This window comes from Pygocentrus nattereri, chromosome 1 (assembly GCF_015220715.1).
Source record: "Pygocentrus nattereri isolate fPygNat1 chromosome 1, fPygNat1.pri, whole genome shotgun sequence".
Taxonomy (NCBI): Eukaryota; Metazoa; Chordata; class Actinopteri; order Characiformes; family Serrasalmidae; genus Pygocentrus; species Pygocentrus nattereri.
The window spans coordinates 12277414-12305352 of NC_051211.1; the positions used below are offsets into that span (position 1 = coordinate 12277414).

At 41.7% G+C, this 27939-nt stretch overlaps 2 protein-coding genes across 2 annotated transcripts in view; one reads left to right on the top strand and one right to left on the bottom strand.

Moving 5' to 3' along the window:
* Window positions 1-1017: 1017 nt before the first annotated feature.
* On the top strand, window positions 1018-5853 carry sp8a (sp8 transcription factor a). Its single transcript, XM_017720973.2, has 2 exons — window positions 1018-1433; window positions 1625-5853. Exons 1-2 carry the CDS (start codon window positions 1413-1415, stop codon window positions 2966-2968), a joined length of 1365 nt encoding a protein of 454 aa, XP_017576462.1. The 5' UTR covers window positions 1018-1412; the 3' UTR covers window positions 2969-5853.
* Window positions 5854-9874: 4021 nt separating this feature from the next.
* Window positions 9875-27939, bottom strand: part of itgb8 (integrin, beta 8) — a 35982-nt gene continuing 17917 nt past the window's right edge. Inside the window, exons 7-16 of the mRNA XM_017720950.2 lie at window positions 27176-27271; window positions 26964-27053; window positions 25746-25889; window positions 21602-21797; window positions 19895-20095; window positions 17871-18093; window positions 17642-17745; window positions 17290-17400; window positions 14877-15037; window positions 9875-13117 (exon numbers count right to left, since the gene is read on the bottom strand). Of these exons, the coding sequence (XP_017576439.1) occupies window positions 12992-13117; window positions 14877-15037; window positions 17290-17400; window positions 17642-17745; window positions 17871-18093; window positions 19895-20095; window positions 21602-21797; window positions 25746-25889; window positions 26964-27053; window positions 27176-27271 (1452 nt within the window). The 3' untranslated portion in view covers window positions 9875-12991. The remainder of the gene's footprint in view (window positions 13118-14876; window positions 15038-17289; window positions 17401-17641; window positions 17746-17870; window positions 18094-19894; window positions 20096-21601; window positions 21798-25745; window positions 25890-26963; window positions 27054-27175; window positions 27272-27939) is intronic.

Sequence of the window (27939 nt, forward strand, 5' to 3'; positions counted from 1 at the left end):
AGTCCAGCAGCAGGACGCGGGAGCGCGCTTTCTCGTTCTCGTTCGTTTTGACGCCTTTCGCCTCCTCCTCCTCCGCGCGCGCCAAATCAGACAAATAAAAACGAGGCGCGATTAAAAGTCCCCCACTTTATTAAATCTGAATTTCAAATGAAACGCGCCGCGTGCGCGTGCACGGCATGCTAATGCCAGAGAGGGAGAGATTCATCAGTCAGTTGTCATTCATCAGCGAAAAGAGAATATATATATATATATATATATATATATATGTACACACACACATATATACATATATATGAAAATATATACTGGAAAAATATTGAAACAGACGATACAGACGTCACCACTACACGAAAGTAAATAATAATAATAATAATCATAATAATAATAATAATAATAGTAGTAGTAGTAAAATAGTAGGTCGTTTATTGCTCAACAGCTTTAAAACAACCATAAATGTTAAATAAACAAGGCATTGCTTCCCACAAGGTCGCTGACCAAACAGTCCCGTAAAAGAATGGCAAATGGACAGCGGTCACCTTTGCTGCTGTGAATGAAGTGAAAGCAGAGGGGCAGTGAGGATGAAGTTAATTCCTTCTTTATTTGTGAAGCGCTTGTCCCAGCACGTGCACACCCACTTCCGCCCCTTGGGCTGGTCTACCACGCCCTCGCGACACACGGGCCCTCACTTCTCTGCCCCAGTGTGCACTGTGCCCGCAAACGTGCATGTCCGCATGAGCACTGGCGCAAAAATAAAAAGAGCGGGGCCTCTGCGGGAGGACAGCGCAGCGTCTTTAGCAGCCAGGTGGGCTCGTGACCACTCAGACTGAGAGGAATCCCCGCATGAGCGTCGCAACAGAGCACACAAGACATCAGCTTTGATCTGTTCACGCATTCATCGTGCGTTATAACAGCTGTGCGGGGTCTTCGCAGGAGGGCATCCCCGTCAGGAAAGTGATGAAGAGTTCAGCCCCTCCCACCTGTAGCCGATCTGCGTTACGTCACGGTAGAAAGTAGTTCCGTCCGATCCGGTTGGTCCGCGGACGATGGCGTCACAGAGGACTTTATAGGTTCAGAGCGATCCTGAGAAGCTGCGACTTCAAGACGGAGAAGAAGTTTCTTTCAATCTGATTGGCTGAGCCGCAGCCTGTGGGCGATGACCTCACGAGTAGCAGCTTGGGCGAATCTGATTGGCACCAACGGACCTCCTGGGTGATGACATCACGGCAGAATCGAACCCCAGGGAGCTCGGGCGATCGTGATTGGCCAGGCCTGAGCCTGCGGAACTTCAAAGCCAGAGTGGAGCTACAACTGTGGCGAGGTGGGCGGAAAACACCAGTGCAGTGTGTAGAGCTGAAAAACAGGCGAGTTAACTCATAAATGCAAAGCTATTCTCAAACGCGGACACGTCTGGGATGGCAACTTCACTTCTAGGGGTGAGTGAGAGTTGTTTACTTCGCTCTGCTTGAGGGGTTTAGGCGAGGGTCTGCATGCTGAAAAGTTGGAGGCGAAGACGTTTATCATTAAAGGAAGAAGTGACTTCTGATTTTATCCCAGCGAGTTGTTTTAGGAAGAAAACACAATACTAACACAAGCTGACGCTCGTTTTCTCCTGCCTTCCCTCCAGGAAGAGCCAAAGTTTGGATCCACTCCTCTAGCCATGCTGGCCGCCACCTGTAACAAAATCGGGAGCGCGAGCCCCTCGCCGGCGCTCTCGGACGGCACGGCGTTCGCCAAAGGCTTCCACCCGTGGAGACGCAGCGGCGCTGGAGGCGGCTGCGGTGCTGGAGGCGTCGGCCTCGCGGCGGGCTTGATGCGCGCGGACTCCTCTTCCTCCTCCTCCTCGTCGCCGTTCATCGCGAGCGGCTCTCCCGCCGCGTCCAGCGCCTTCTCATTGACCTCGAGCCCCGCCGGCGGCGTCGGAGGCGCGTCGGCGAGCCCCTTCGCCAACGACTACTCGGCGTTCCAGACGTCGTCGGTGTCCTCGAGCGCGAGCTCTCCGGAACCCGCCTTCCACCTCTCCAAGGTGCACGCGCCCGTGGACGGCCTGCAGGGGATCTACCCGCGCATGAGCGTGGCGCACCCGTACGACTCTTGGTTCAAGTCGGCGCAGATGGGGGACGCGGTCGGCGGCGCGTGCGCGGGAGCGAGCGCGGCAGGAGCGGCGGCGTGGTGGGACGTGGGTCCGGCGACTTGGATCGACGTGCAGGGCGCGAGCGGAGCCGCCTCGGCGCTCCAGACGTCGCTGCACCACTCGCCGCTGGGCGCCTACGGCTCGGACTACACGGCCTTGGGTCACGCGGCGTTCGGCACCGGCCCGTCGCCGCCGCCGCACCTTCTGGCCGGCGGGCAGCACGTGATGGACGGATTCAAGACTATGCTTCCGGCCTCGTACCCAGACACGAGCGCCGCCGGCGCAAGCGCGTCGCCCGCACTCCCGCTCGCCGGCTCGCCGCGTTCGTCCGCGCGCCGTTACTCGGGCCGGGCCACGTGCGACTGCCCTAACTGCCAGGAGGCCGAGCGACTGGGGCCGGCTGGCGCGAGCCTGCGCCGAAAGGGCCTTCACAGCTGCCACATCCCGGGCTGCGGCAAAGTCTACGGTAAGACGTCTCACCTCAAGGCTCACCTGCGCTGGCACACGGGCGAGCGGCCCTTCGTGTGCAACTGGCTGTTCTGCGGAAAACGCTTCACGCGCTCCGACGAGCTGCAGCGGCACCTGCGCACGCACACCGGCGAGAAGCGCTTCGCGTGCCCCGTGTGCGGCAAGCGCTTCATGCGCAGCGACCACCTCAGCAAGCACGTGAAGACGCACAGCGCGGGCGGCGCCGAGGCCGGAGCGCAGGGCGGCGCGTGCAAGAAGGGCAGCGACAGCGAGAGCGAGCAGAGCGCGCCTGGCAGCCCTGCGTGCCGCAGCCCCGAGCACGCAGGCAACGTTAACGGCCACAGCTCGACCATCAGCAGGACTGCGTAAAGAGAGAGAGAGAGAGAGAGAGAGAGAGAGAGAGGGAGAGAGAGAGAGAGAGAGGGAGAGAGAGAGAGTGAAAGAGAGACAGACAGAGAGGGAAACACTGCACATGGAACACGGACACAAGCGCCGGGAGACGCACTGATGAGTCCTGCGTTGCTGAACGGACACTTTCCGAGTGAATGGTGTTACATTCACTCCAGTTCAGGTCGCTGGACTGAATTCTTTCTTTAAGCGCTGAATTCGCTCTAAAAGTGTTCAGTATTTCCGTGTAAGAGGAATGAATGTTCTGCATCAACAATTCAAAGTACTAAATTAACCCAGACAAAGTGTTGTTATACTTAAAATGTTTAATGTTGGACTTAAAATATTAACTGAATGAGCAAAAACTGGCTGCATAAACTCTAAAAGCGCTGAATTATCGCTCAAACGCTTAATTAATACTTAAAGCCTTGAATAAACACAAACAGTCGAGTGTATAAACTCTAAAAGCGCTGAATTATCGCTCAAATGCTTAATTAATACTTAAAACGTTGAATAAACACAAACAGTCGAGTTGTATAAACTCTAAAAGCGCTGAATTATCGCTCAAACGCTTAATTAATACTTAAAACCTTGAATAAACACAAACAGTCGAGTTGTATAAACTCTCAAAGCGCTGAATTATCGCTCAGATGCTTAATTAATACTTAAAACGTTGAATAAACACAAACAGTCGAGTTGTATAAACTCTAAAAGCGCTGAATTATCACTCAAACGCTTAATTAATACTTAAAACCTTGAATAAACACAAACAGTCGAGTTGTATAAACTCTCAAAGCGCTGAATTATCACTCAAACGCTTAATTAATACTTAAAACCTTGAATAAACACAAACAGTCGAGTTGTATAAACTCTTAAAGCGCTGAATTATCGCTCAAACGCGTAATTAGTACTTAAAACGTTTAATTTAAACACAGACAGAGTTCTGCAAACTCTGAGAGCTGAATTATCACCTGGGTTAACACTGAAATGTTTCATTATATGATTAAAACGGTGAACTGATGTGAGTCCTCTCTCAAGTACTGCTATCATATTTAAAGCGTTTACTTGCACGCTTGCGTAAAACTCAAAGTGCTGAATTATGACTTTCAGTGCTGAATTAATGCGTAAACATTTTAAGGCGCAAAAATATTGAACTAACCCACCAAATGTGAGCTGCTGAATTGAACCCTCGAAGTGCTGAATTATAGCTTACAGTGCCGGATGAACACAAACAGAGTTGGAGCGACTCCTGAATTTTCAGTGATTCGGTGATTATTTTGAGCTTAGAGCGCTGAATTCGCGGTAAAGGCTACAGACGTCAGTTCAGCACTTTAAATGCGCTTTCAGGGCGAATTCAGCGAGGCCGGTTGTGAATCCGCAGTGTCGGTGTTAATGCACCATGGCGAGTGGTCACTCCGCTCGGTGCAGTGAAAGATGGACATTCTGCGCCATTTCTGCATAAGCGAGCTCGTGCGGTCCGTCTCCAGCTGCGGGAGTGGACTTTGGGGATTTGGCTGCGCGCTGGAACGAAGGAAAAGTGGCTTGGGACTCTCTCCGCGTTAAGGCGAAGGCTGTGGTCAGTTCCCGTGGAAAGGTACGAAACATGTGACGTCACTGGGGCAAAGAAAGTTCGTGTGAAAGGGCAATTCCACCATTTTTTAAAAAGTGTCCGTGTAATCCATTCCCTGAGATGTAAACAATGTCATTCAAAGTGCTTTTGGACTGCGGAGAAACTTTTCTTTGCAGTCGTGGTGATGGGAACCAAGGGTCGCCATGACTACAACACAAACATGGCTATTTTATTTACCACCGGTGAGCCCGCGCGCGAGCTTTTTAATGTTGGCATTAAAATGGTATTAAATCCAGAAAGATGTCATTCCTCTGGGGGACGGTTTTACCCCGCAGTGTACCCCACCGCCACGCACGCCTTTTAATAATCCGCCTTTTAGGCTAAATCTTTACCTCAAAGCCGTCAGAAAACAGCGTCTTAGACATCAAGCAGACAGTGTAGGGACTTTCTGTGAGGGAAATTTTAGAGGTGGACGTCTGGGTCCCCTCACCACCGGTGTGGGCAGTTCTGACTCAGTTTCGTTTCACACCAAACCGCTCTGAACGACCGTGTCCACATCTTAACCATTTCGTTATGCGCCAACTTTGAAAAAGTGGGTGGGGTTGCCCTTCTAATTAGCCAGGACGTTTCAGGTGTATTCAGAAACGATGAGTGTGGGTCAGAGACACTGAGCAGTGGCCACTTCCACTGAGCCATACAGCCTAAGACACTTCACTAAAACACCCATGATGATGATGATGATGATGATGATGATGATTTTATGTTTACACTGTATTTCGGAGTTTACCATGAAATGTCTTAATTGATTGAGTTCTATTGAGGCACTTTACTCTCCCTGTGTGCGCGCGAGCGGCGGGTTCCCCCAAAAGCAGGGGGACTCAGACGACGCTGAAGTGGTGGTGGGCCCTGTCGACGTCCTCTTACTGTTCTAAAGGGTCCAGTCGTCCCCGGTGTGGTCCTGTACTGTAGTTTAATCCCCTCCGTGGATGGACGTAGTTGGCTGTGTGTGAGAGCGCGGCGGACTCAACACGTGTACATAACTCGCGCTCTCTCCGCGTTATTTATCCACCAGTTCGTGCTTTGAAGTCTATCAGAGTCGCACTTTGAATTTATATTTATGATTTTAGCATAGAGGCGTTTCAGGTCCTTAATCTTTATTGTTTTGTTTTTGTTATTTTTTTCCTTTCTCTTTTTTTTATTTAATCTTTTGGTTTATTTAATTGCGCATGCGTGTTTGCATTTACTGACTATTGATTTTAAGGTTTAATTCCTCGTAATAAAGTCAGATTGGGTTTGACTACGAATACAACTCTACTTATTCTTTGACTCCTATGCAAAGAAAATGTTTCTATACATCTTTCAAATCTATCTATCTATCTATCTATCTATCTATCTATCTATCTATCTATCTATCTATCTATCTATCTATCTATCTATCTGTCTGTCTGTCTGTCTGTCTGTCTGTCTGTCTGTCTACGTATCTGTTGCTGTTGTCAGAAGAAAACCTCGTATCTCCAAAATAGTAACTTTACAACTTTCATTTTAATGTAAGTCAATGGAACCAGACGTTTTTTCCAAGTAATTTTAGGTCATTTCTTTTGGTCCATTCATCATGAAATTTACCCACAATGTAAAAGGTAACAGGCCTTTTCAAATTATGTCAAAAACTGAAAAACTGAAAAACAACAAAAATGGAGATATGAGGTTTTCTTCCAACAAAAGCGATATATACAAATATATACAGATATAAGTCCATATTTATAGATGACATACATTTTACTATTGCATACACTTCATTTACATTTACATGTGTGCATGTCTTTCAATTGAAGTTAAGGCACTGTTAAATATATTTAGTACACACACACACACACACACACATACATACATATATATGTATATACATATGTGTGTATATGTGTGTATAAGGGGGCCAAAGGATGAGCTTTAAATCAACATAAATTAAATTCTTCCATATAGCTGCATAATATTTATTGTGATATTATTCTATTTATTCTAATATTATTCTGAGAACTCATTTTGAGACTTTTCCACATGGTTGCATAGAAATGGTCGTGTAGTTTGTACGATGTGCCTCTTAATGAAGCAAGAGTTTCTTTATAATGCTGATCTTTCTTCTGATGCAGGAATTAATTAATAAGGGAACATATAGTACATTTCAACATAAGAGTCTCTGAAGTAACCCATGACATTTGTCATATTTCATTTAATATCTAACCCTAACCCTAACTCAAAACATCCACAAGTGTTTGATGACTGACCCTAAAGGTTGTTGCCAAAGACATATTCAGTGCCTGAAGTTGGCTTCTTGAGATTTGTACCAGGCTAATATAGATTTAATCATATTAAAATCATATTAAAATCATAATATTTATAAAATGTATAAATCATATTAAATGTTCTATTAAACTCGCCTCGAAGCTCCAAAGCAAAACCACAGTCTTAAAAAGGAGGGCTCTTCAAGGGTTCTTTGGTAAGGACAATGGTTCTATAAAGAACCATGAACGCTCAAAAGAACATGTCATGCTTTGTGTGGTGAAATGGTTCTTCAGATTGATGTATAATGTGTTTTGGTTCTATACAGAACCTTTTTTGAAAATGATCCTATGTAGAATCAAAGGGGTTCTTCTCTTGTCACATGCTTGTCCTATATTTAACCATAGCAGAACTCTTTTTGGTGGTATATAGAACCATTTTCAAAAAGCTTCTGTTTAGAACCAGAAAACGTTCTGCATCAATATGAAAAGCAATTTCATCATGCAAAGAACCATTTAAGCACAGAACCCATGGTTCATTTGAAGTAAAGAGGGAAATGATGTAAATTAGAGTTTTATGCCAGACCATTTGCGCACTGAGGACAGTTGTCTGCTGGAAGTGATGGAAAAAAGTCAAAACGCAAACTTTTCTGAAGCGCCCTCTTCCTTTCCATGTGCATTTAGCGCCCCCTAGTGGCGCAGCAACCTGGCCACAACGCTTAGCAGTCCGGAGGTATGAATGGTTCAAATCCACACAGAAGCAAAACTGAATTAATGACTCAAGCCACTAAAAGCTAACATGAGATATACAGTGTCACGTAAGCCCCCCATCCCCTGGGGTCTCTATATAACTGAAGTAGAACCTTGCAGTAGTTTGTTCATCTCTTTGTGGGATCCCTTTGGGCTAAAACTACAAGCCTAATTCTAAAATAAGAGGCAGTACCAAAATAGTCCAGAAAGAAATGAAACCAAAAACTGAACATGATGGACTGAATGTAACTAAGAGCAACGTTGCATTGTCTTAAAAATGCACTTGTTTAGAATAAAGGATGAAATAAATGATATAAAAGTAAATATATTATTATTTGAAAATGCTCAGTCTTAATTTATAAAACTTCAAGTAAGATGTAAACAGAGTCAGAGTGGTCAGAGTGGTCAGAGTGGTCAGATGTAAAACACTCTGAGCTGACATTGCACACAGTGGCGTTGATGGGAACCAGACATCTGCAGAGTTAAATGGCACTAATAGCACTCCTTCAGAAAGTCATTACATAAAATGAATGACATTATGAATACGCTGCCTGATGCCTGAGGCATTGTTTTGTTAGGGGTTTTAAATTAAGAATCGAGATTCTTGAGAAAGAAACTTTTGGCCTAAAATGTAAAAAACGCTTTGGAGCAGAGAGGTACACGTAGGGCATTAAAGGCAAAATAGTTATTATTTTATCATCAACATCACATATAAAACTCAAAAGAGGTTTACTGGAGCTTTTTTGATAACTACAATGGCTGCATCTGTGTTGTAGACATTGTGACCCCTTGCTTCCCCCCTGCCCCACTTTTGTGGGCTGGAGGTTAGGGAACCAGCCCTGTGATCGAAAGGTCGCCAGCTCAATCCCCTAAGCTGACAGTCCATGACTGAAGTGCCCTTGAGCAAGGCACCTAACCCCCAATTGCTCCCCGGGCACCATGGATAGGGCTGCCCACCACTCTGGGCAGGTGTGCTCACTGCCCCCTTGTGTGTTTGTTAACTAGGGTGCACGCACGTGGGTGTTTCACTGCACAGATGGGTTAAATGCAGAGTTCTAATACCACAGTGTGCGAAACACAGTTGGCAAATGCTCCTAAAATCAACACCACCACTGTAATGAAATCTAAGTCTGTCATACAGAATTCAGGACTTTTTGAAAAGTTGGTGGAATTCCCCTTAAATCATATAACTAATTACCTAATTAGTTACTACCCACCTCTGAACAAATCCTTCTGCAACAGATGAACTAGTCAGGTAAAAGGTGTGAAGCAATGTTTCCACATTAGATAAATAACATGGCTAGCGTCCACACAGTGTGATGATTATAGTCTGCTAATTTCATGCATGAATTATGATAACATTAATAGGGATGTCTTTTGCAAATGCACTTATTAAGAGGTATTCATGTGTCCATTCAGGTGGCTGCATGCATATAAGACTTTTGGCACCCCCTAGTGGCGCAGCAATGACCACAGTACCTAGCAGTCCAGAGGTATAAAGAGTTCAAATCCACACTGAAGCCATAGTGAATTAATGACTCTAGCCACTAAAAGCTAACAGGAGTCTCTATATAACTGAAGTGGAGCTTTGCAGTAGTTTGATCAGCTCTATTTACCTCATAGGGCTAAAATAACACTAATAGGATGACTTTATTCTCCTTTAAGGATGATAAAAACTTTTGCCAATGCACTTATTAAGAAGTATTCATATGTCCATTCAGGTGGCTGCATGTATATAAGACAAGATAATTGTTAATACGTTGTAAGTCCCACAGCTGGGGAAATTCACAGTGCTACAGTAGCAAAGGGACAGCAAGGCACTCATGAAAATAAGCAACAAGAAGAGAACAAAGTAATTAACCTTGTTACTTGACAAGGTAACAGTTTGTTACTTATTATCACATAGACAATATATATAATACTAAAGATAAAAAATATAAACTCTGTCCTTCACAAAATTACCAATTCAAATATATGTATAAGACATGATATATGTTAATGAAAATTAATCATAATTCTTTCTGGTATGTAAAACCACACAAATAAATAGGGAAAAGATTTACATTTATGGCATTTGGCAGATGCTCTTATCCAGAGCAACTTACAATTTGATCATTTTTTTGTACATAGGTATGTAAAGGCAGTGTTAGGAGTCTTGCCCAAGGACGCTTATTAGTATAGTGTAGGGTGCCTGTCCAGGCAGGGGATTGAACCCTAGTCTACAGAGTAGAAGGCATAGGTGTTACCCACTACACTACACCAACTGAAATCAAAAGATAACAATAGGCATTAGACAGTATTGAGTTTTTTTATTTATTGAAAACAATCGTTTTTCACATCAAATGGTGATAGAAAAACAAAAGTGCCGTTAATGAATGTAATGCCCAATTACTTGATGATTTGGCTGCCAAAGATTATCACTGGGTCTGTTGATTATTTAATGGAAAACAATAATCACAGACAGCAGTAAATCCACACTGAGCTGAATTAGTGCTTAAGACCTATGTCTACAATTATTACCACAGCGTACCAAATAGTCCCGTTGTGGTTCTCAGTAACATTCTACAGGACAGCAACAAAACCTCTACAAAGAAAAGCAAAAACACAAAGAAACTAAGAAACAGAAAGAAATAAATAAACCTTTTTTAGTGTTTGGATGAATGTTTGATGTAAACAGTGGTAAAACTGGTCTACAAGCCACAGGAATGACTGGACTCTCCAGCAGGCCTACGAGACGCCACTAATATGACAAAGCAGGCCAAAGACAGTCTCTGTAATCCATATCTTCAGTTCTGAATCAACTCCTGCTTCGCCTTCTTTCCAGTAAATGGGTCAGTACCATTGCTGGACTTCAGTAGTTTGACATACACAAGTGCAGCTAGTTAGCGTGGCAGTTCACACTGGCAAACAGTCGACACGCTTCTCAAAATTTACACCCAAAGAAAAAAAAAATACAGTATCCCAGGCGAGGAACACAGGTGCAAGCGACCACAGCAAAATTCCAGTTTCTGGCAGTGCACCTCAAAGTGAAAACATCATTATTAAGATGGACAAATGACAGTAATTGCTGTATTTATGACCAACTGGACTTCATGCTTTAAGCTCATATGTTTATATGGAAACTCAGGCAACCTCTGCTGAATGAGAATTGCTGAAGACAGTACAGTGCAAAATTCAGAGACCACCCTTGTTTTGCTTAATTTCCAATCAGTACAGCAAATTATTTCATAATTCAGGAGATATTTGATCAAAGATTTGATTGATATAAGATACTTGACTTGCATAAACACGGAGAAAGTAGAGAAAAAAAATAGGAGTTTCCAAAAACGGAGCTCAAAAAGTTAACAAAGCTACAGAGAAAATGGGACTCCTAACAACCAACTGGAAGACCTGGTAGACACCAAAACTGTCCCCGTCACCCGTTTTTAGTTTAGTGCATTTCTGCTTTCATAAAATAACTTAATAGCTGTTCTGACAGTATATCAAGTAAACAAGGGTGGTCTCTGACTCACATGGCACTGTGCTAAAAAATCTTGGATAACTTTCTGGGTCTTGCCCAAAACTGGCCACTAGACGGCAGAAGAATCCCAGGGAGTGGTTCTAAGTTGAGGTTTTTCATGGCTACGGCTGAGTAGTGTGGGCTCTTCAACAGAAACGTAGTGTTCCATTTCATTAAATTGAGGCTAAATAAAACATAAATAAGTACCAAACACTCAGACACTCGCACATAAATAAAAACTACAGTACCATCACCTACCACACAGAGGCCAAAGAGAACTGGACATAGAGGTGAACTGTCCACTTTCAGAACACTTAACTCACCTGGAGAGGTTAAAGCTGCAGTCAGGCTGCAAATGGCTGACCAGGTTTTTTGGTCAAGCTACAGGCTCATGCTTCAAGACAATGCATAAACTGTGTTGCTTTGTGTTAGCAGAGTCAGCTAGGTCTGGGACAGCTGCAACACTGTCTCAGCATTCCTGACCGAGGTCTTGGGGTGCGTTCGGCCAGTCCTCGTAGACTGGTAAATTTGTAAATTTCCGAGCATGCTACAGATTGTGTTCCAAGAGCTAGTAAAGTAAATACAAGTAAGTGTGTGAAACTTGCTTAAGTATACTAGTTGCAAAGTGCTCCAGCACATTCACTGTATTTTTACAAAATAAAAGTACCAATGGTGACTATATCAGTGACACGTTCTATATCATAATGTGTGTAAATGATTGTAAAATTGAAGGGGAATTTCTACCAATTTTTAAACATTTCCATGTAATTCAATCATTAAGATGCTGCCTAATTTCAAGGGGAAGTCCACAGATTTTTCAAAACTTGTGTACAATTAAATGGTTGAGGCATAAAAAAGTCATTCAGAGTGGCTTGGTGTGAAATGCTCTGTTCTAGAGAAACTTGCCAAGCCTGAATTGTTCACCGTGGTGGTGAAAGGAACCAGATGTGCAAGAAGATTAATGCCCCTAAAGGCTCCTTCACAGAAAGCTACTGCATGGTGTACGAAATATGAGACATTGTTTTGCAGTAGTTGTGACACAAGCTTTTGGCTTAAAATGCTATTTTTAAAAACAATTTATTCAAATATCCATCCATTATCCATTCAAGTTATATTTTTTCAGGTTTCACATTATCAACTTTACATTTGAAAATCAGTGGATGTTCATTGGTTCTTATGGTTAGTAAATAAAATGGCTATATTTGTGTTACTGACATCATGACCCCTGGTCCCCTTACCACTGTAAAGAAATCTGAGTCTGCAAGTTTCTCTACAATCATATCAAACCACTCTGAACAACTCTGTCTACATCTCAGTGACTGAATTATGCAGAACTTTTGAAACACTGGCGGAAATTCCCTTTAAGCCTAACTATAGTAATAAGGCAGGGCCTTACAATAAATCCTTTTTGTAGTGATTGATGACATCATAATAGTTTATCACAGCAGATATACAGACCCTGCTGTGGTGGACTTAAATGTACTGGTTTCCAGTGAGCACTTGAACGCAAAAACCGGGTATTTATGATTCAGCTGTGTGCATTTTGTTACGAAGACTGTCCAAATGCACTTTTAACCCACAGGAACCATATTAGCGAAGGTTAAAAAACGGTGGACATGAAAGGCTCTCCAGAGCTAATGCTTAATATCTATTAAGCATGAATTTACTTTACTATTGTTCACTGTCCAACGACGTTAGCCCCTGTAAATAGTATCATTCCTCTTCTCACCCGAGTGGCCTCGGGAGAGAAGAGCCGAAATGCCACCCAACGCAACAGAACATAAACTATAATTAAATTACCGTATCAGAAGAAGAAAACAACAACCAAGGAAGAATGAAGTGTGCTTGTGGAAACATGTGCATTAATTCACTTATTGCTCTCGCTCACTCTTCTCTTCTCATTCATCCTGTCATGGCCAGATGTCATTCAGGGGCATCTTGGGAACGTGGACATGCATCTCCATGGGGAGCTCGGGGAGGCGGTCCCGTCTGTAGGTTATTGTCTTCTCATTAGCGGTGGGTGCGTACGCTGAGTTCTGATAGAAATACAGTGGATATGATAACTAAGCACATACATAAAACAAGAAGTAAAATGTATGCAGTGTCAAATATATACTGCCTGTCAAAGGCTCAGGGACACATAGCTTTTTAAAATGTCTCTAATAAATGTTTTCATTGTCATTTAAAAAAAAATTACATATAATATAGAAAGATGTTTAAATCTTGTTCTTTTTGAACAGCTGACAAACGCCCTACTTTGGGAATAAAGCTTTACCATTTGCATTTTATCCACTTGTTGTGATGTCAGCACTCATCATCACTTTTATTGCACATCCCTCCACTCTAATGCTTCTATGAACTCCATCTACCAGAATCCTCTGGGAGATCACATGCCTGATGCCCCACAGCACTCCGATCATTTTTTCACTCAATTCAATGCTAATCTGGTCTACCTGTTCTGGATGTCACATGACTAGTGGTAATTAGTATAAAGCCCGGGCTTTCAGACCACTTTCCTTGTGAGGTATTGTTTCTGCTGGTGAGAACTACTGAGAGTTTTTCTGACAGCCTTTTGTGATATTCTGACCTTTTCTTGGATCCTCTGACTTTGTCTTTTTGTCTTTGCCCTTTTGGATCTGGTTGCCTGCTAATGTTTGTCCTTCTTTGTATTTTGACCTTAGACCTGGATTTGACTATTGCCTGTTCACCGATGCTGAGTTGAGCCAAACCCCACAACACACACACACACACACACACACACACACACACACACACACACACACACACATTTTCTAAGCCGCTTCTCCCTCAGGGTCACGGGGGGATGCCGAGCCTATCCCAGCAGTCATTGGGCGGAAGGCAGGATAAACCCTAGACAGGTCGCCAGTCCATCGCAGGGCAACTCCACAACAATAAAGCTTTATTTTTCATTTTTATCACAAGTGCCTGACTGGTTTGATTTTGTTACAACTTTCAAGTGTTTAAACCACCTTTGGGCCCAAATATTTTTACCCAAATATTACTATTATTAAAAAAACTATTAATTGGATGAAATCTGTATTTCATACTAAGGAGGACATTTTGATGATCACGGAGCAGTGTGCTGAAGCTAAACATGCCCCAAAAATGTCCACATAGCTGCAAAACATACATTGTTTTAAATTGAAAAGCAATACTGAAAACCAAATCAGATAGAAGGCAATGTGTCCCCAAACTTTTGACAGGCGCTTTTTATGGATATTTATCAACATCCAAACTTTACAGCAAATTTTTTGAAATAAAAGAGTTTGATGTGTTATGTAAACATTAAAGTTTCAAAACATATTATATACTCCCCATTCCAGAAAATAAGTTGCATAAACAGGCTGTTCTGGGTAACTTGTTTTTGTGATGTCACAAAAATCTGCCTAATCATCCAACAGCGGTTTAGCCCCGCTCTAAAGTTATAAGGAGTGTTTCAATCCAGACTACTTTTTGAACTATGCACAATACAGCACAGCCAATCAGCACAGAAATCCTTTGCATATATCATCCTTAAAGGCACAGTAACAAAACAAGCCTGTTAGATTCTATGGCTGGAAATTGGCTGTTTTGGTGCATAAAACCGCACAAATATAATGAGTGGACCTAATAGGGAAAAAATGCAAATACAACAAACGTGTATGATATCGACCCTTTAAGATTAACAGCAGAATCATAATCCCAGAGTTTAGGGGGTTAAAAGAAACCACAGGCATCAGCTCATGCTAACTGATCCCATCACTGACTCACACATACATACACAGAATAAATTACCTTATTGTTGTCTTCATACTGCTCACTGTCTTTCACCCTCCGTGACCAGTCTTTGTTCCAGAGGAGCAGACGGACAACAGCCAGGATGCCCAGGCCCAGCACTACAGTGAGGAGGAAGACGCTGAGAAAGGTCTTAAAGTACCGCTGGCTCGACATACACTCTGAGGAAACGTAGAGAACCAGAACCAGAGTCAGACCTAAAAGGAGCCGTATGAAATATACACGCTAACATGGCAAAACAAAAGTGAAGTATAGATGTTATTAGGATGTTGGCATTTTGAACAGCTATTCCATGACTGCTCAAACGTGGTCCTGGAGATCTACCACCCTAAAGGGTTGAACTCCAACCTTATCAAGCACACCTTATCCATGTGATGAAGGTCTTCAAGGGCATCTGACCATTAAAGCCAGGTGTACTACATCTGAACTCTCCAGGGTGGTAGATTGCCAGAACCAAGATTGAGCCCTATGAGTGGTTCTTTTCAATTTCTTTCGTTCTTTCTAGAACTGAAAAAAATCCAGTCACAAACACATTAATCAAGCAGATGTTTACATTAGCATCAGTGAAGACATCAGCAACAGCTGGAGAGCGAAGCCCTGTGGGCTTAGCGCCGACATGAAAGCTGGCTGGATGGCCCTTAAGTAAAGCTATCAGCCAGAACAAGGTGAGATCCAGCCGTTTTATAGATCTGAAGCCTCTGTTTCCCGATTGTGAAATCCAGTAGGCTTGGCACCGGGCCACCAATCCAAGTACAAAGAGGCTAAAGTACTGTATTGACATTTCAACGTGTTGCCATGGCGATCTGGCAGCGGAGACGGGGAGAAGGACGCTGAGGAAGGCAAGGGGAGCGATGAAGAGGGGAACAGGGATGCACACATGCACACAATGGCCTACACTGTTTCCAAAACTCAAACCGGGGGTGTGGGGTGCGGTCGCTGTGACATTTACAAGAGTGAGTTTGTGGGTGAAGAGAGCATGAGTGACACCAAGAAAGAGGAATAAGTATAACAGCTAAAGAAGTGATGGTAAACTGGAACAATTAACTCCTTAAAAGTGACGGTTCAAACAAAAAACTGCCACAACTGTGATGTAGCTGACCAGTCAAGACATGTTTGGTGTCAGAAGTTTGCTTACAGCAATTAGTCACCCATTTAGCACTGAGCAACCACAGCCAGGCAGTCAGGGGAAGATCAGGGTGTCTTGAAATCTGATTGGCCACAACAGTGGCCCCATGTTGTTTTTCAGTTTAAATGTTCTGGTCAGACGCAGCTGTGCTCTGCCCACACATATGTCGTCAGAAGTTTCACTTGCGAGACTAAACTCAACTGTGATGCCATTTTCAAGTATGACTGATATGTAAACCACCATAACAACGTTTGATCAGTACTATTGTTTTTCAAAGGGCAATTCCACCAATTTGTCAAATGTTCTGCTTTTCAGCCTTTCATATGTAAACAGTTATTCAGAGTGGTTTGATGTGAAAGTTCTTTGTACAGAAACTCACTTTTTCACAGTGGTGGTGAGAGGAACCAGGAGTTGTGATGTGTGCAATGCAAATATAGCCAATTTATGCACCACCAGTGAACCTACAAGTGCCATCAGGGTTTATATATATATATATATATATATATATATATAATTGTAAAACAATGCTCAGGCATCACACAGCGCATTCATAATCACGCCATCTGATGACGTTCTGTGAGGAGGACGTCTGGTTCCAGTCAGCATCACTGTGAGCAATTCTAATTTTCACATTCCACATTAAAACACTCTGAAGGACTTTGTTTATCTTATTTAAATTATGCAGAAATATTTGCTTCTGGGTATATGTACACACAAATGTATGAATATAATGAACAAAATATATATCTCATGTTAAAAACAAGTTAATGTTGTTAGTCTGTTGACCAGATAAAGAGAAGTGGCTGTTAGAAAAAAAGCTTAGCCAGTCTTAAGCACTGTTATTGACTGAAAATACACATTTGAATAATAATGAAATGATAGTAGAGTTACATTAACTACTGTATCCTAGTATTAAATAGTAAAAAAACACCATAAAATGACTTTGGCTGTAACTAAAGTATTGGAATATATTTGTGTGTTGGTTAAATAGTGAAATGTGTCAAACTAATGCGTTTGATCACCTGACGTTCATTAAGTCTCATTATGTCATGCCCACTTTGAACTTTGAGACCTGCTTTAGCCCCCCCCCCCCGTTAAACTGTAAACAGAAACATTAGCCTCACTGAGTATTGAACGGGGAAAAAATAGGTAGAGTAACTGAATAATAAGCCATGTAGCAGCACATGACAAGAAAGAGAATTAAAAAGCAGCTCAGTGTCAGTGGCCTGTGGGCTTGACAGTGTATGTGGGAGGACAGAGGACAGTGTGTGGAGCGCCGAGCCTCACCGGCATGCCTGCTAATGTGCAGCTGGGGTCCGTGTGTTGCCAGCTCCATGTGGAATCTGAAAAAGCACTGGTCTCTGCTGTGGTACAAACAGTACTTCCCTCTGATCAGCTCTGAACAACACAAAGCACAACAGCAATGGTCAAAAGCTCCCTTCAGAACAAGGGTCAGCAGCTTTGAGTGCAGTACGGTTCATATAAATGGGTAATAAAACCTGTGTTAGGATGGCTGTGGATCTTTCTCATGTTATAAATGAATCGATGCATTTAACATTGACCCTCACTAGTCTTAGAAGTGCTTAAACATGACTCAGCCAATCAGATTTCAGAGCTGGATCCATCCTCATCAACATACCAGTGATGTCATCGACATATGCCACCAGTGAGGTGCAGCTTTTATTGCACTGCTGCTCATCGTCCCGTCCAAAGCCTTTAGACAGGTGGCAGGCCACGCAGCTCCTAAAGGCAATCAGAGGAACAATAAAGAGAGAGAGAGGGAGAGAAGCAGAGAGAGCTTGCGTTAGAATAGGAGTGAATGTATGAGCAGTGAGCCAATGTATCAAAGAAAAGTTCAATTTGTTTACCAGTGTGATTGACAGGAGTTTGAGCAGGTGGGACATTTCTCACAGAACGCTCCAGAATACCGCGGGTCATTACACACACACTTGCCGCACACACATTTTCCTTTGCCGCTGCACACCGAGCCGTCTGCAGACAAGCAGCTCTCTGTGGACGCCGGGCAGCCACAGTTCTCTCCTGTCCAGCCAAGCTGACACAAGCACTCCCCTGAGACACACTGACCACGACCTATTATCATACACACACATGCAAGAGATGAGGTTTTTGTGGAAAACTGTGGGTAACACTTTATTACGATGGTCCCTTATGCATTTAAAGGCCCATATGATACATTATTCTTGCATTTTTATATGCTTCCTACACTTTTGTGTTGTTTTATGTACCAAAAACAACCATAATTCATGTTTATTTTATTTTCAAATGTCTTTTTACCCTTACAATGAAACAGGCTGTTTTTGTTTCCGCGCCTTTAAGAGAGATTCATCACCATCATAAAGACAAAAATATTTTGTCGTTTTTCATTTTTTTCTGCATTTAATTTAATAATTCCAGCTACCCTTTACTGTGAGTGAAATTAAATTAGGTCAAATTGGCAGGAATGTAGCATTAGAAGCCCAACAAGTGCTTGAAAAGTGCTCCCTCATGTAGAGAATGAGAAACTTAACCATTCATCTCAATGGCCAAATGCAAAATCTAGCTCAACAACTACTTTATCCTGAACTACCTGCCTGAAAATGCTTAACATGTGATGAATAGTTTCACTCTCTGCGTATGGAAGATGTATTAAACGTAAATAGCTACTTGCAGTTCTGATTATTTTTATTTTGCACAGTAGTTAATGGAGCATTTTTAATTTTGTATTGTTTTATTATTATATACAAAAGAGATTAGTTCGATTTCTGTTTATACAGCACATCGAATCAGAGGCAAACCATTTTAATCAAAATTCATCACTGCTCATTTTGTCATTGTGATATACACTCATTGAGCATTTTATTAGGAAAACCTCTGTGTATCTACACTTGCTGTCATTTTATCAGCACCACTGACATATAGGTGCACTTTGTAGTTCTACAATTACAGAGTGCAGTCAATCTATTTCTCTGCATACTTTGTTACCCTGTTCTTCAGTGGTCAGCACCCCCACAGGACCACCACAGAGCAGGTACTATTTGCGCATGGGTCATTCTCAGCTGCAGTGGCATTGACGTGGTGGTGCCATGTTAGTGTGTGTTGTGCTGCTGGAGTTTTTCAACACTGTGTCCACTCATTGCCCACTCTATTAGACACTCCAAACTTGTTGGTCCACCTTGTAGATGTAAAGTCAGAGACGATAGCTCATCTGCTGCTGCACTGTTTGTGTTGGTCATCCTCTAGTCCTTCATCAGTGGTCACAGGACGCTGCCCACAGTTCGCTACTGGCTAGATACTTTTGGTTCTCTGTCCAGCAGTGAGGTATTTAAAACTTCAGCAGCACTGCTGTGTCTGACCCACTCGTACCAGCACAACACACACTAACACAGTGCCTCCATGTCAGTTTCACTGCAGCTAAGAATGATCCACAACCCAAATAGTACCTGCTCTATGGTGGTCTTGTGGGTGTCCTGACCATTGAAGAAAGGGGTCTAACAAAGAATTTAGAGAAACAGATGGACTACAGTCTATAACTGTAGAACTACAATGTGCTCCTATACAGTAAGTGGAGCTGATAAAATGGACAAAGAGCGTAGAAATAAGGAGGAATTTCTAATAAAGTGCTCAGTGAGTGAACAACAGCTTTATAGAACATCACACTTTATGCATTTCATGTCTATGCTGTGTAGCTCTTTGTGTAAGTGTGTCATTCATTGATGGGACATAATGCTGATTTGTCCAACAGTTATCAGCAGTTAAAGGGGGTGTAATTGATACATTTATTGATGTAGTATTAAGTGCTGATTTTAATCTCTGAGACTGTGCAGCTTTGGTATTTATATTATATTACTATAAAATAACAATAAATTAGATATGATCTATATTACATTAGTACCTCCACACACTACACCCCTGTCATAAGGGCAGGAGAAATCGTCCTTCTCGCAGAATCTTCCGTAGATGGTCCCGAGGTTGCTGTCGTCGCACACACACGCCCCACACACACAGGCTCCCCTGCCGCTGCACACCAGGCCACTGCTTTCCTCTCGACAGCTGTCCATCACCCTCCGCTCAGCTGCAGGACTGGCTCCAGGAACTAGGGATTGTGTGGATATTCAGCCTCATCTTAGCATTAATTTGATGACTGTGTTATTCTTATAACATAGTTGTATTTAGAATACAAAAAAAAAACGTTTTAACTAAGCATTTGATATAGAACCACAGAGAATGTCTGTGGCAGCATTTTCAAAAGAAATGGTGTCTTCTTAGTGGAGCTCCAGTCATATGCAAAGGTTTGAACACTACTGGTCAGGGGAAAATAATATAACATTTTCACTACAGTTAATAAACTTGAATGTGTCATTTTTCTGCACAGTTGCTATTTATTTAAGGTACAGAACAGAGTTGAAGATAAATTCACTGGTCACTAAATTGCTTAGCGGTGCAGGACCAGCTCATTTACTTCATGTGTTGCAGCGATAAGAGCAGAACAGAACCCTCAGATCTTTAGGAACTGGACAGTTAGTCCTGCCGAAGGTGAAGACTAAACATGGAGAAGCAGTGTTTAAGTGCTAGTAAAGGGAATCAGCTAACAGAGAGGATTAGAAGAGCCTCCACACTGGACACTTTAAAATTCAGGCCCAAAACGTTCCTATTTGAGCAGCTTTCAGCTCAGTTTAAAACACTGTTAACGTTATCTTAATTTAAGATTAAGACTGACCCTTATTAGTGCCACAACAGGGAAATTTCTCCTCCGCAGTCTAACCCGTCCATGCAGCGAAACACCACGTACACACTAGTGAAGACACACACTAGGGGCAGTGAGCACACTAGCCTGGAGTGGTGGCCAGCCCTATCCGCAGTCGGCGGTTAGGCGCCTTGCTCAAGGTCACGGCTCAGGGGATCGAACTTCCTAGTTCCCTAACCTCCTGGGGCAGTCGTGGGCTTTCATTTCTAATTCAATTTTTAACTGAATGATTTTCTCTTTTAGATCTATTGATTTTTCATTGTTTTATTCATGTTTTTACCTTTTTACCCTTTACTTTACTTTTTTAAACAACTCTGTATTCTCTCATTTGTACAACACTTTGACTGACAGCAGTGTAAGTGTTGTGTGAAAGGTGCTATATAAATAAACTTGCCTTATTTGCTGAAACTAACATACAGTAAAATGTGTGCAAATGTTATGGTGCATTTTATTTTTTATATTTTATTGTTTTTTCAACATGTTAAACTCAGCAAATAAACAGAAATTGTGCACTAAAAGTACAGAAAGATGTCATAGTTACGTTCCCTGTTGAGGATGTGTAAACCTATCTTCATAAAGTCAACAAAATATGTAATTTGACCAGGAGTGTTTAAAGTCATACAACTGTAGCTACAGATGACCTCTAATTCTAGCTACATGCATGAAATGAACACTTTACTTTTTTAACCTAATTCTTCTAGTGATTTATGGGGGAAACAAAGCGCCATCCTGCCCACCAGACTTCAAGCCAACACACTTCTGCTTCATTGTTTTCTATAGCTTAACGGTTAAAAAATGGTGTAAAAAAAGCATAGTCTATTAAAATAGCAAAACAGCTGAAATGCCAGTCTCTACCAGGTATGCAGATGGTAGGTTCCGGATCCTCATGGCAAAGTCCTGCCTCACCACAGCTACAACCACAGGCCTGCTGGACTCGCACGGTCACCGACTCATTAAATCCCACAGGCTTCACCACCACGAGAACCTCCTCCCCTTTCTGCAGGTCCTCAGCCGGACATGAATGCATTCCCACTGTGATGTTGAAGAAGACCTTGGAAAGGGGCAGAACAGATAACTGTGGAATCTTTCTGAAGGAAATACAGCACAATCAGTTGATACAAAGCAGCATTTTCCAGTCACACTTCTGGAGAACCCTTGCACAGTCTAGCCTGGTGGTTTTCCATGTTGTAACAAACACAATTCGACTAATGAGTCAGATCATGTGAATTTGAGAAAAGAAAAGGATCAGAAGTACTTCATATTAATGCCAAGCCACTCATGATGAGAAAATAAAACAAAAATCTATTTACTGGCCACTTTATTTGAAACCCCTTTCTTGTAGCTCCACCTTGCACTGGGTTTGGCTTTATGGAACAGTTGACGATGCATTTTGTCATCCTTTCTACTGCCCAGTGAGCTGGACTGTATCTGAGTGCCCTGTGCCGAATCTAGTTACTCTTCTTGCTGGGGTACCAATTTGCAGAGCCAGAACATAATCTGATTGGTCAAACCCACTTGTCACAGAATCCTCACTGGAATTAGACGACCCAAATACAAAACACAGACCAGCCAGAATTTCTGTTTCACATAAAACCAGATGGAAATTAAAAGGTCCATTGGAACTTGAAGAAATCATACCAGATAAAGACACTAACACTTCAGTTGTGCTATAATTCGGATTGGTAACTGCCGTACTGCCTAGTAGAAAAATATCATCAGAGACTGAAGCTCATCTGCTGATGCACAGTTTGTGTTAGACCTCCTCTAGCCCTTAATCAGCGGTCAGCCTCTGACCACACAGCCACTCTTGTGTATTTTTGAGAGGTGGACCACACTCAACCTAGTATGACACTGAATGTGTTTAAAATCCCAAATGCACACTACCATTAAAGTGTCACTGCTGTGCTGAGAATGACCCCCCACCCATATAACATCGGGTTTGTAGTGGTCCTAGGGTGGTCCCATTCCTTTGAACTAACAAACTGTACAGCTACAGTCTGAAACTGTAAACCTACAAAGGTGTACCTAATAAAATGACCAATGTATGTTCATTAAGCTTGGATGATACAGTAAGTTTAGACAAAATATCTGTCTGAAGAATTCTAACAAAAAACATTTAATTACAAAGCCACATGGGTGAGTGTTACGGAGCTTTATAGCTTGGTTTTTCCTAACCACAATCTTTTTTGGAGTTTATCCATTTTACTCTATACCGAAGAGCAGAACTCATGCACAGTTTCTTTGCATCATTTGCATATTCCCCAGCATTCTTTGCCAAAATCTATGTTATAATCTTTTCAAATGATGAACAAAGTATGCATATGTATAATTACTACTGTTAATTAGTTGTTGATGTTCTGTTGTATAGCCTATAATTAAGGGCAATCTTTTATACTGTATTCAATTTTTAACTATATGATTGCACAATGGGCAGTGTCAAAAAAAGGAGAAGCGATAAAAAACAAATCCGCCACTTATAATGTTTATATGGGCTGTTTGCACAAATTCTTTTTTATGACTATTTTCTAGTCTTTAATATAATAAAATCAGGCTGTTTTTTTAAGTTTGATATATATATATATATATATATATATATATATATATATATATATATGTGTGACCTCTGTTCTGATTGGCCTTTGTATTGTACGTCATTCAAAAGCAGTCCAGGCTGAAACATCCATTTTAATTTTGGCGTTATTTTGGTTATGGGTGGAGTTAAATTGCTATAGGCTAAATAGGCAGACAAATGTAAATGTGTTGGTTTTCATGACATCACAGAAACAATGAGTTTAAAACATTACATTTATGTACACACACACACACACACACACACGTGTATATATATATATCTATATTTATATGTAGCCTGGGCTACATTTTGAAAAAGTGAGGATAGGTTGTAGGTTTGCCAGGATATGGGACCTTAAATGTCCATAATCTCAGAACTTGTTTCAAAACGGGCAATTTAAATCTAAGCACAATTTTCCTTTGACACAGTTAAGGTAGCAGTTTGGAGTTTTGTGTAACACATGAATATACTAGAATAATGCATATAATATAGGGATTTTGGTGTTTTCCATGTTTTACAACATCATGGTCAGGTGAGGTAGAGCAGGCAAACACTAACAACTCCAGAACTGAGGGTGAGGAACATGAATATAGAGAGCTGAGTCACTGAAGAGCATGAAAGAAAGGGCCTGTCCCTGAAAAATGACTTTGTAAAATGTCACTTTCGGATTATTTTATCTCATAAGTTTCACTTATCTGAATGACTGTCAGTTGAGGAACAGAAGAGGCGATTCAGAACGAGGCCTCAAATGTCTTCGTATTGTAACTGTGCTATAACAGCCTATTAACACTGAAGGCGGCAAAACACTTTTGTTTCAGATTAAATGTCATGTTTGTCATAGCGAGAGTTTATGTTACATCAGCGTCATGTGATTCCAGCACATCGGGCAGTTTCCTGAAAACAGGATTGTGATAATCTGCTCAGCACAGTCTAATCGCCTCCTCTAGTACACAACGTTCTCCTTTGAGACTCAAGTGCGCACACACACACAAAGAAACACAAGTGCACAAAAACATGCACAGGTGCACGTCTACACGTTCTCCATCGAAGGCCTTTGTAAGAGGTTTCCAGTGCCTGTTTCTTGAGCTGTGAAGGATGTTTAAAGCTCCAGGAACACCAACAACATCTTGTGGAGCATTAAACTAATTACTTTGTTATGAAGTTCAGAAAAGTAAGCTACTAGGGTTGAACAATATGAAGAAAACTGGTGAGACTGCATTGTTATCTACTGTATAGTAGTTGGTTGATACACTGTAAAATATAGTGCATTGAATATAAAGCAGAATTCCACTGATTTCTTGAAATTTCTGTATAATTAAATCAATGTAAGCAAAGTAATTTCAAGTGGTTTGATATGAAATGTACCATTCTAAGAAACATATTGTTGTTCACAGTGGTAGTGATAGGAACCAGACATCCATGAAATGGTTATGAATATGCTGCCTGATTCTGGGACCTTGTTTTATTATAGTTTTGGCTCAAATTTTTTATAAAGGCAGGCATATAAAGCGGTATATCCAGCTTGTTTTAAAGCAATATAGTACCCAAAAGAAAACTTTTGCACTTTCATTCTTTTTTACAATCATCAGCATCACATAGACAAGACTGGTCATTCTGGATAGTTAATTAAATGGTTACATGTGTGTTGTTGACATCATGATGCCTGGTTTCAATTAGCTTTTTTACATCAATCCATTCTGAATAACTTTGGCTGCATCTCCATGATTTATAATTTAATGCAGACATTTTGCAAAATCAGTCCTTAATTCTTTTGTATACATCATTTTCACATGAATACATACATATTACATCAAATCAAATAAATGGCCAAAAGTAAGTAAGCAAAACTTAAAAAATGTTTAAAAAAATGTTCACGTAATATAGTTTAGTCATGTGACAATGATGTACACTTTTAAATCAAGAACATTCAATGCATTACTTTTTTTCAGTAAGCACATTAGAAATATGTGGTCCCCTTGATGTAGCCCCTTAAAATCCCAGGCTTATTAATAACCTATGGCTTATTGTTCAGTAACTGTAGGGAAAACTATGCAATAGAGATACTCTCAAGATATTAGACAATTCATTTGCATATTACAATCGTTTGTGATATCATTATTGCAAAAGACAGTCATAACAAACAATATATATTGCTGTTGCAGAACAAAACCTTGTATCGCCAAAAAGGATAACTAAAAAAAACAACTTTCATTTTAATATAAGTCAATGAAACCAGGTGTTTTTCCAAGTCAATTTGAGACATTTCTTTTGGTCCAATAATCATGAAATTTCAACAGTGTAAAGGGACAACAGGCATTTTCAAATTATGTCAACATTTTTTTAAAATGATCAAATTTGAGAGGTTTTGTTCCGACAGCAGTGATATGCAGCCCTGATGACTGTGTTAGTAATAAGAGTTTTCTGTACTGTTTGTTTGGGTTGGACGTTGGAACATTTGCCATTCCTCGCCACACTGGATCCGTTTGGGCAGATCGGCGACACATTGACCCAAAATCTGTGAGCCTCACTGTCCTCGATTCCTACTTCCACCCCAACATCAGACAGGAGTTTCTACAGAGAGAGAGAGAGAGAGAGAGAGAGAGAGAGAAAGAGAGAGAGAATAGAGGGAGAGAAAGAAAAAGAAAGAGAGAGTGATAGATAAAGGGACAAATAGAAAATGAAAAAAGAGAGGGATAGATGGAATAGAAAGAAAGAAAGATACAGAGAAAGAGGTAGAGAGGAGAGAGAGATCAATAAAAAGGGGCGAATAGAGAGAGAGGGACAGGGACAGAGAAAATAAAAGTGAGAAATAGGGGTAGAGAAATAGAGAGAGAAAAGGAAGATTAGAAAAAGAAAGAAAGAAAGAAAGAAAGAAAGAAAGAGGTACAGCAAAAGAGGTAGAGCGGACACAGATGAACAGAAAGGAGGGAATAGAGAGAGAAGGACAGAGACAAAGAAAGAGAGAGAAATATATATATAGCGAGAGGAACAGAGAGAAACAGAGAGAGATACAGAGAGAGAGAGGGAGAAAGAGAAAGAAAAAGAGAGAGAAAGAGAGAGAGAGAGAGACGTTATTCATTGTCAAAGAGCCTTCATTGTTCCAGCCTGTAATCAGTCTTGTTAGGCAGGTTTACTCTGAGAAAAAAGCAGTAGATCTAAAAATAGCGGATTTCTTTTGCTGTTTGTGTGGGACACGGCAGAGTGTCACCGTGGCAATCTGAGCGCTTTGATAATGCACGTCTCTGTTCGGCAGGATCTGCGGGTTTTTCAGATTCGGGGAGAAGGACAATGGATTTTTGTGCCTCCGCAGAGATTATGGCCTTGCTTTGCTGAATGCCAGCAGCACAAATTCCCCGCTTTCCACCTCAGCTCCCCCAGCCAGTGTTTTTCCGCTCCAACTCAGCCGCATCAGTGAGTCAGACAGGGAAACACTGAGCATCTTTATGGGTGCCCATATGCAGCTTTCCACGTGAATCCGAAAGGAAAGCACCAGCTGAAGGGGGGTGGGAGGGGGCTGGTGAGTGTTTGACACACATGATGGGACACCACCTCTGCACTTGTTTAATGAGTAGCACTTAGAGTGTTTCCATCCTCTAAAGAGGTGTGCAGAGTCAAACTGAAACAGAAAGGGCAAAGTCTGCTTACCTTATAGGCGTCCACCACTAAGTTTGTGAGATTAGAGGCTTTGGGAAGTAATTTGCCCAGATAAGTGCCTGGAAGAAAATCCACCAAGTCCTGTTCGGAGACGGATAAACACAAAAAAGAAAAATGCAATAAACATGTGTACTTGTTCTGAGCCCCTTGTTAGCAAGGCCACCTAATACAGACAGTCACAGTCTTGGTTTGAGAGAAATTACCTCATACCACTTATATTGCATCTGATCCACGGCAAAGATGGAGTAGATGTTGTTTTCTAGAAGCTTCTCGGCAAGCTGTCCAACAGTCGGGTGCTCCTGGAGGACATCAAGAGATTGGAGCAAAATGAAAACAAAACAATAAGCACTACTGACTCAGTCGTGATGTTCAATATGGCAAAAAAAACAAACAGTTGACAGCAGTGTAGGGTCTGTTTTATAAAGCGGCTCTAAAATCTGATTGGCAGAGACACATTTTAAGCTGCTGTGAAATACTTAACATGTAAAACAGCTGCTGTAATACACACGACACATCAACTGAATTAAAGCAATAACCACACTCCGGATGCTTGTGCATAGACTGACTGCCTTTCTCAGTGTAAATTTTAAGGCATCTATTATTATTTCTGTGTTTTTGTTGTGGGTTTTACCCCTTAAATAGCCAGGGACTGCCAACGTTTTATTACACATTTCTATAACCTAAGATTAGCTCAAATAGTTTGCACTGAAGTCCTTGTAGTTACTGAATAATAAGTCTTAGTATGTCAGAAGCCTGGGAGTTTAATGTAACCTGGGATTTAATGTAGCCTGGAATTTAATGCAGCCTCAAATTTTAAAATGTAGCATGGGCAAAATGCTGAGTGGTGCACTGTGATATGCAGATACATTGAACAGTCCTGGAAGTTGCCTTTAAGCACAGCCTCAAGTGGCTTACTGCTTTCATAAAATGACAACATACACTATGACAAATTAAACATATTGTTACT

What these genes read in the sequence shown, in the direction of transcription:
- sp8a (XM_017720973.2), top strand. Translation starts at nt 1,413, where the DNA reads ATGGCAACTTCACTTCTAGGG. An exon ending in TGGCAACTTCACTTCTAGGG is followed by an intron (nt 1,434 to 1,624) that starts GTGAGTGAGAGT and finishes CCTTCCCTCCAG; the next exon opens with GAAGAGCCAAAGTTTGGATC.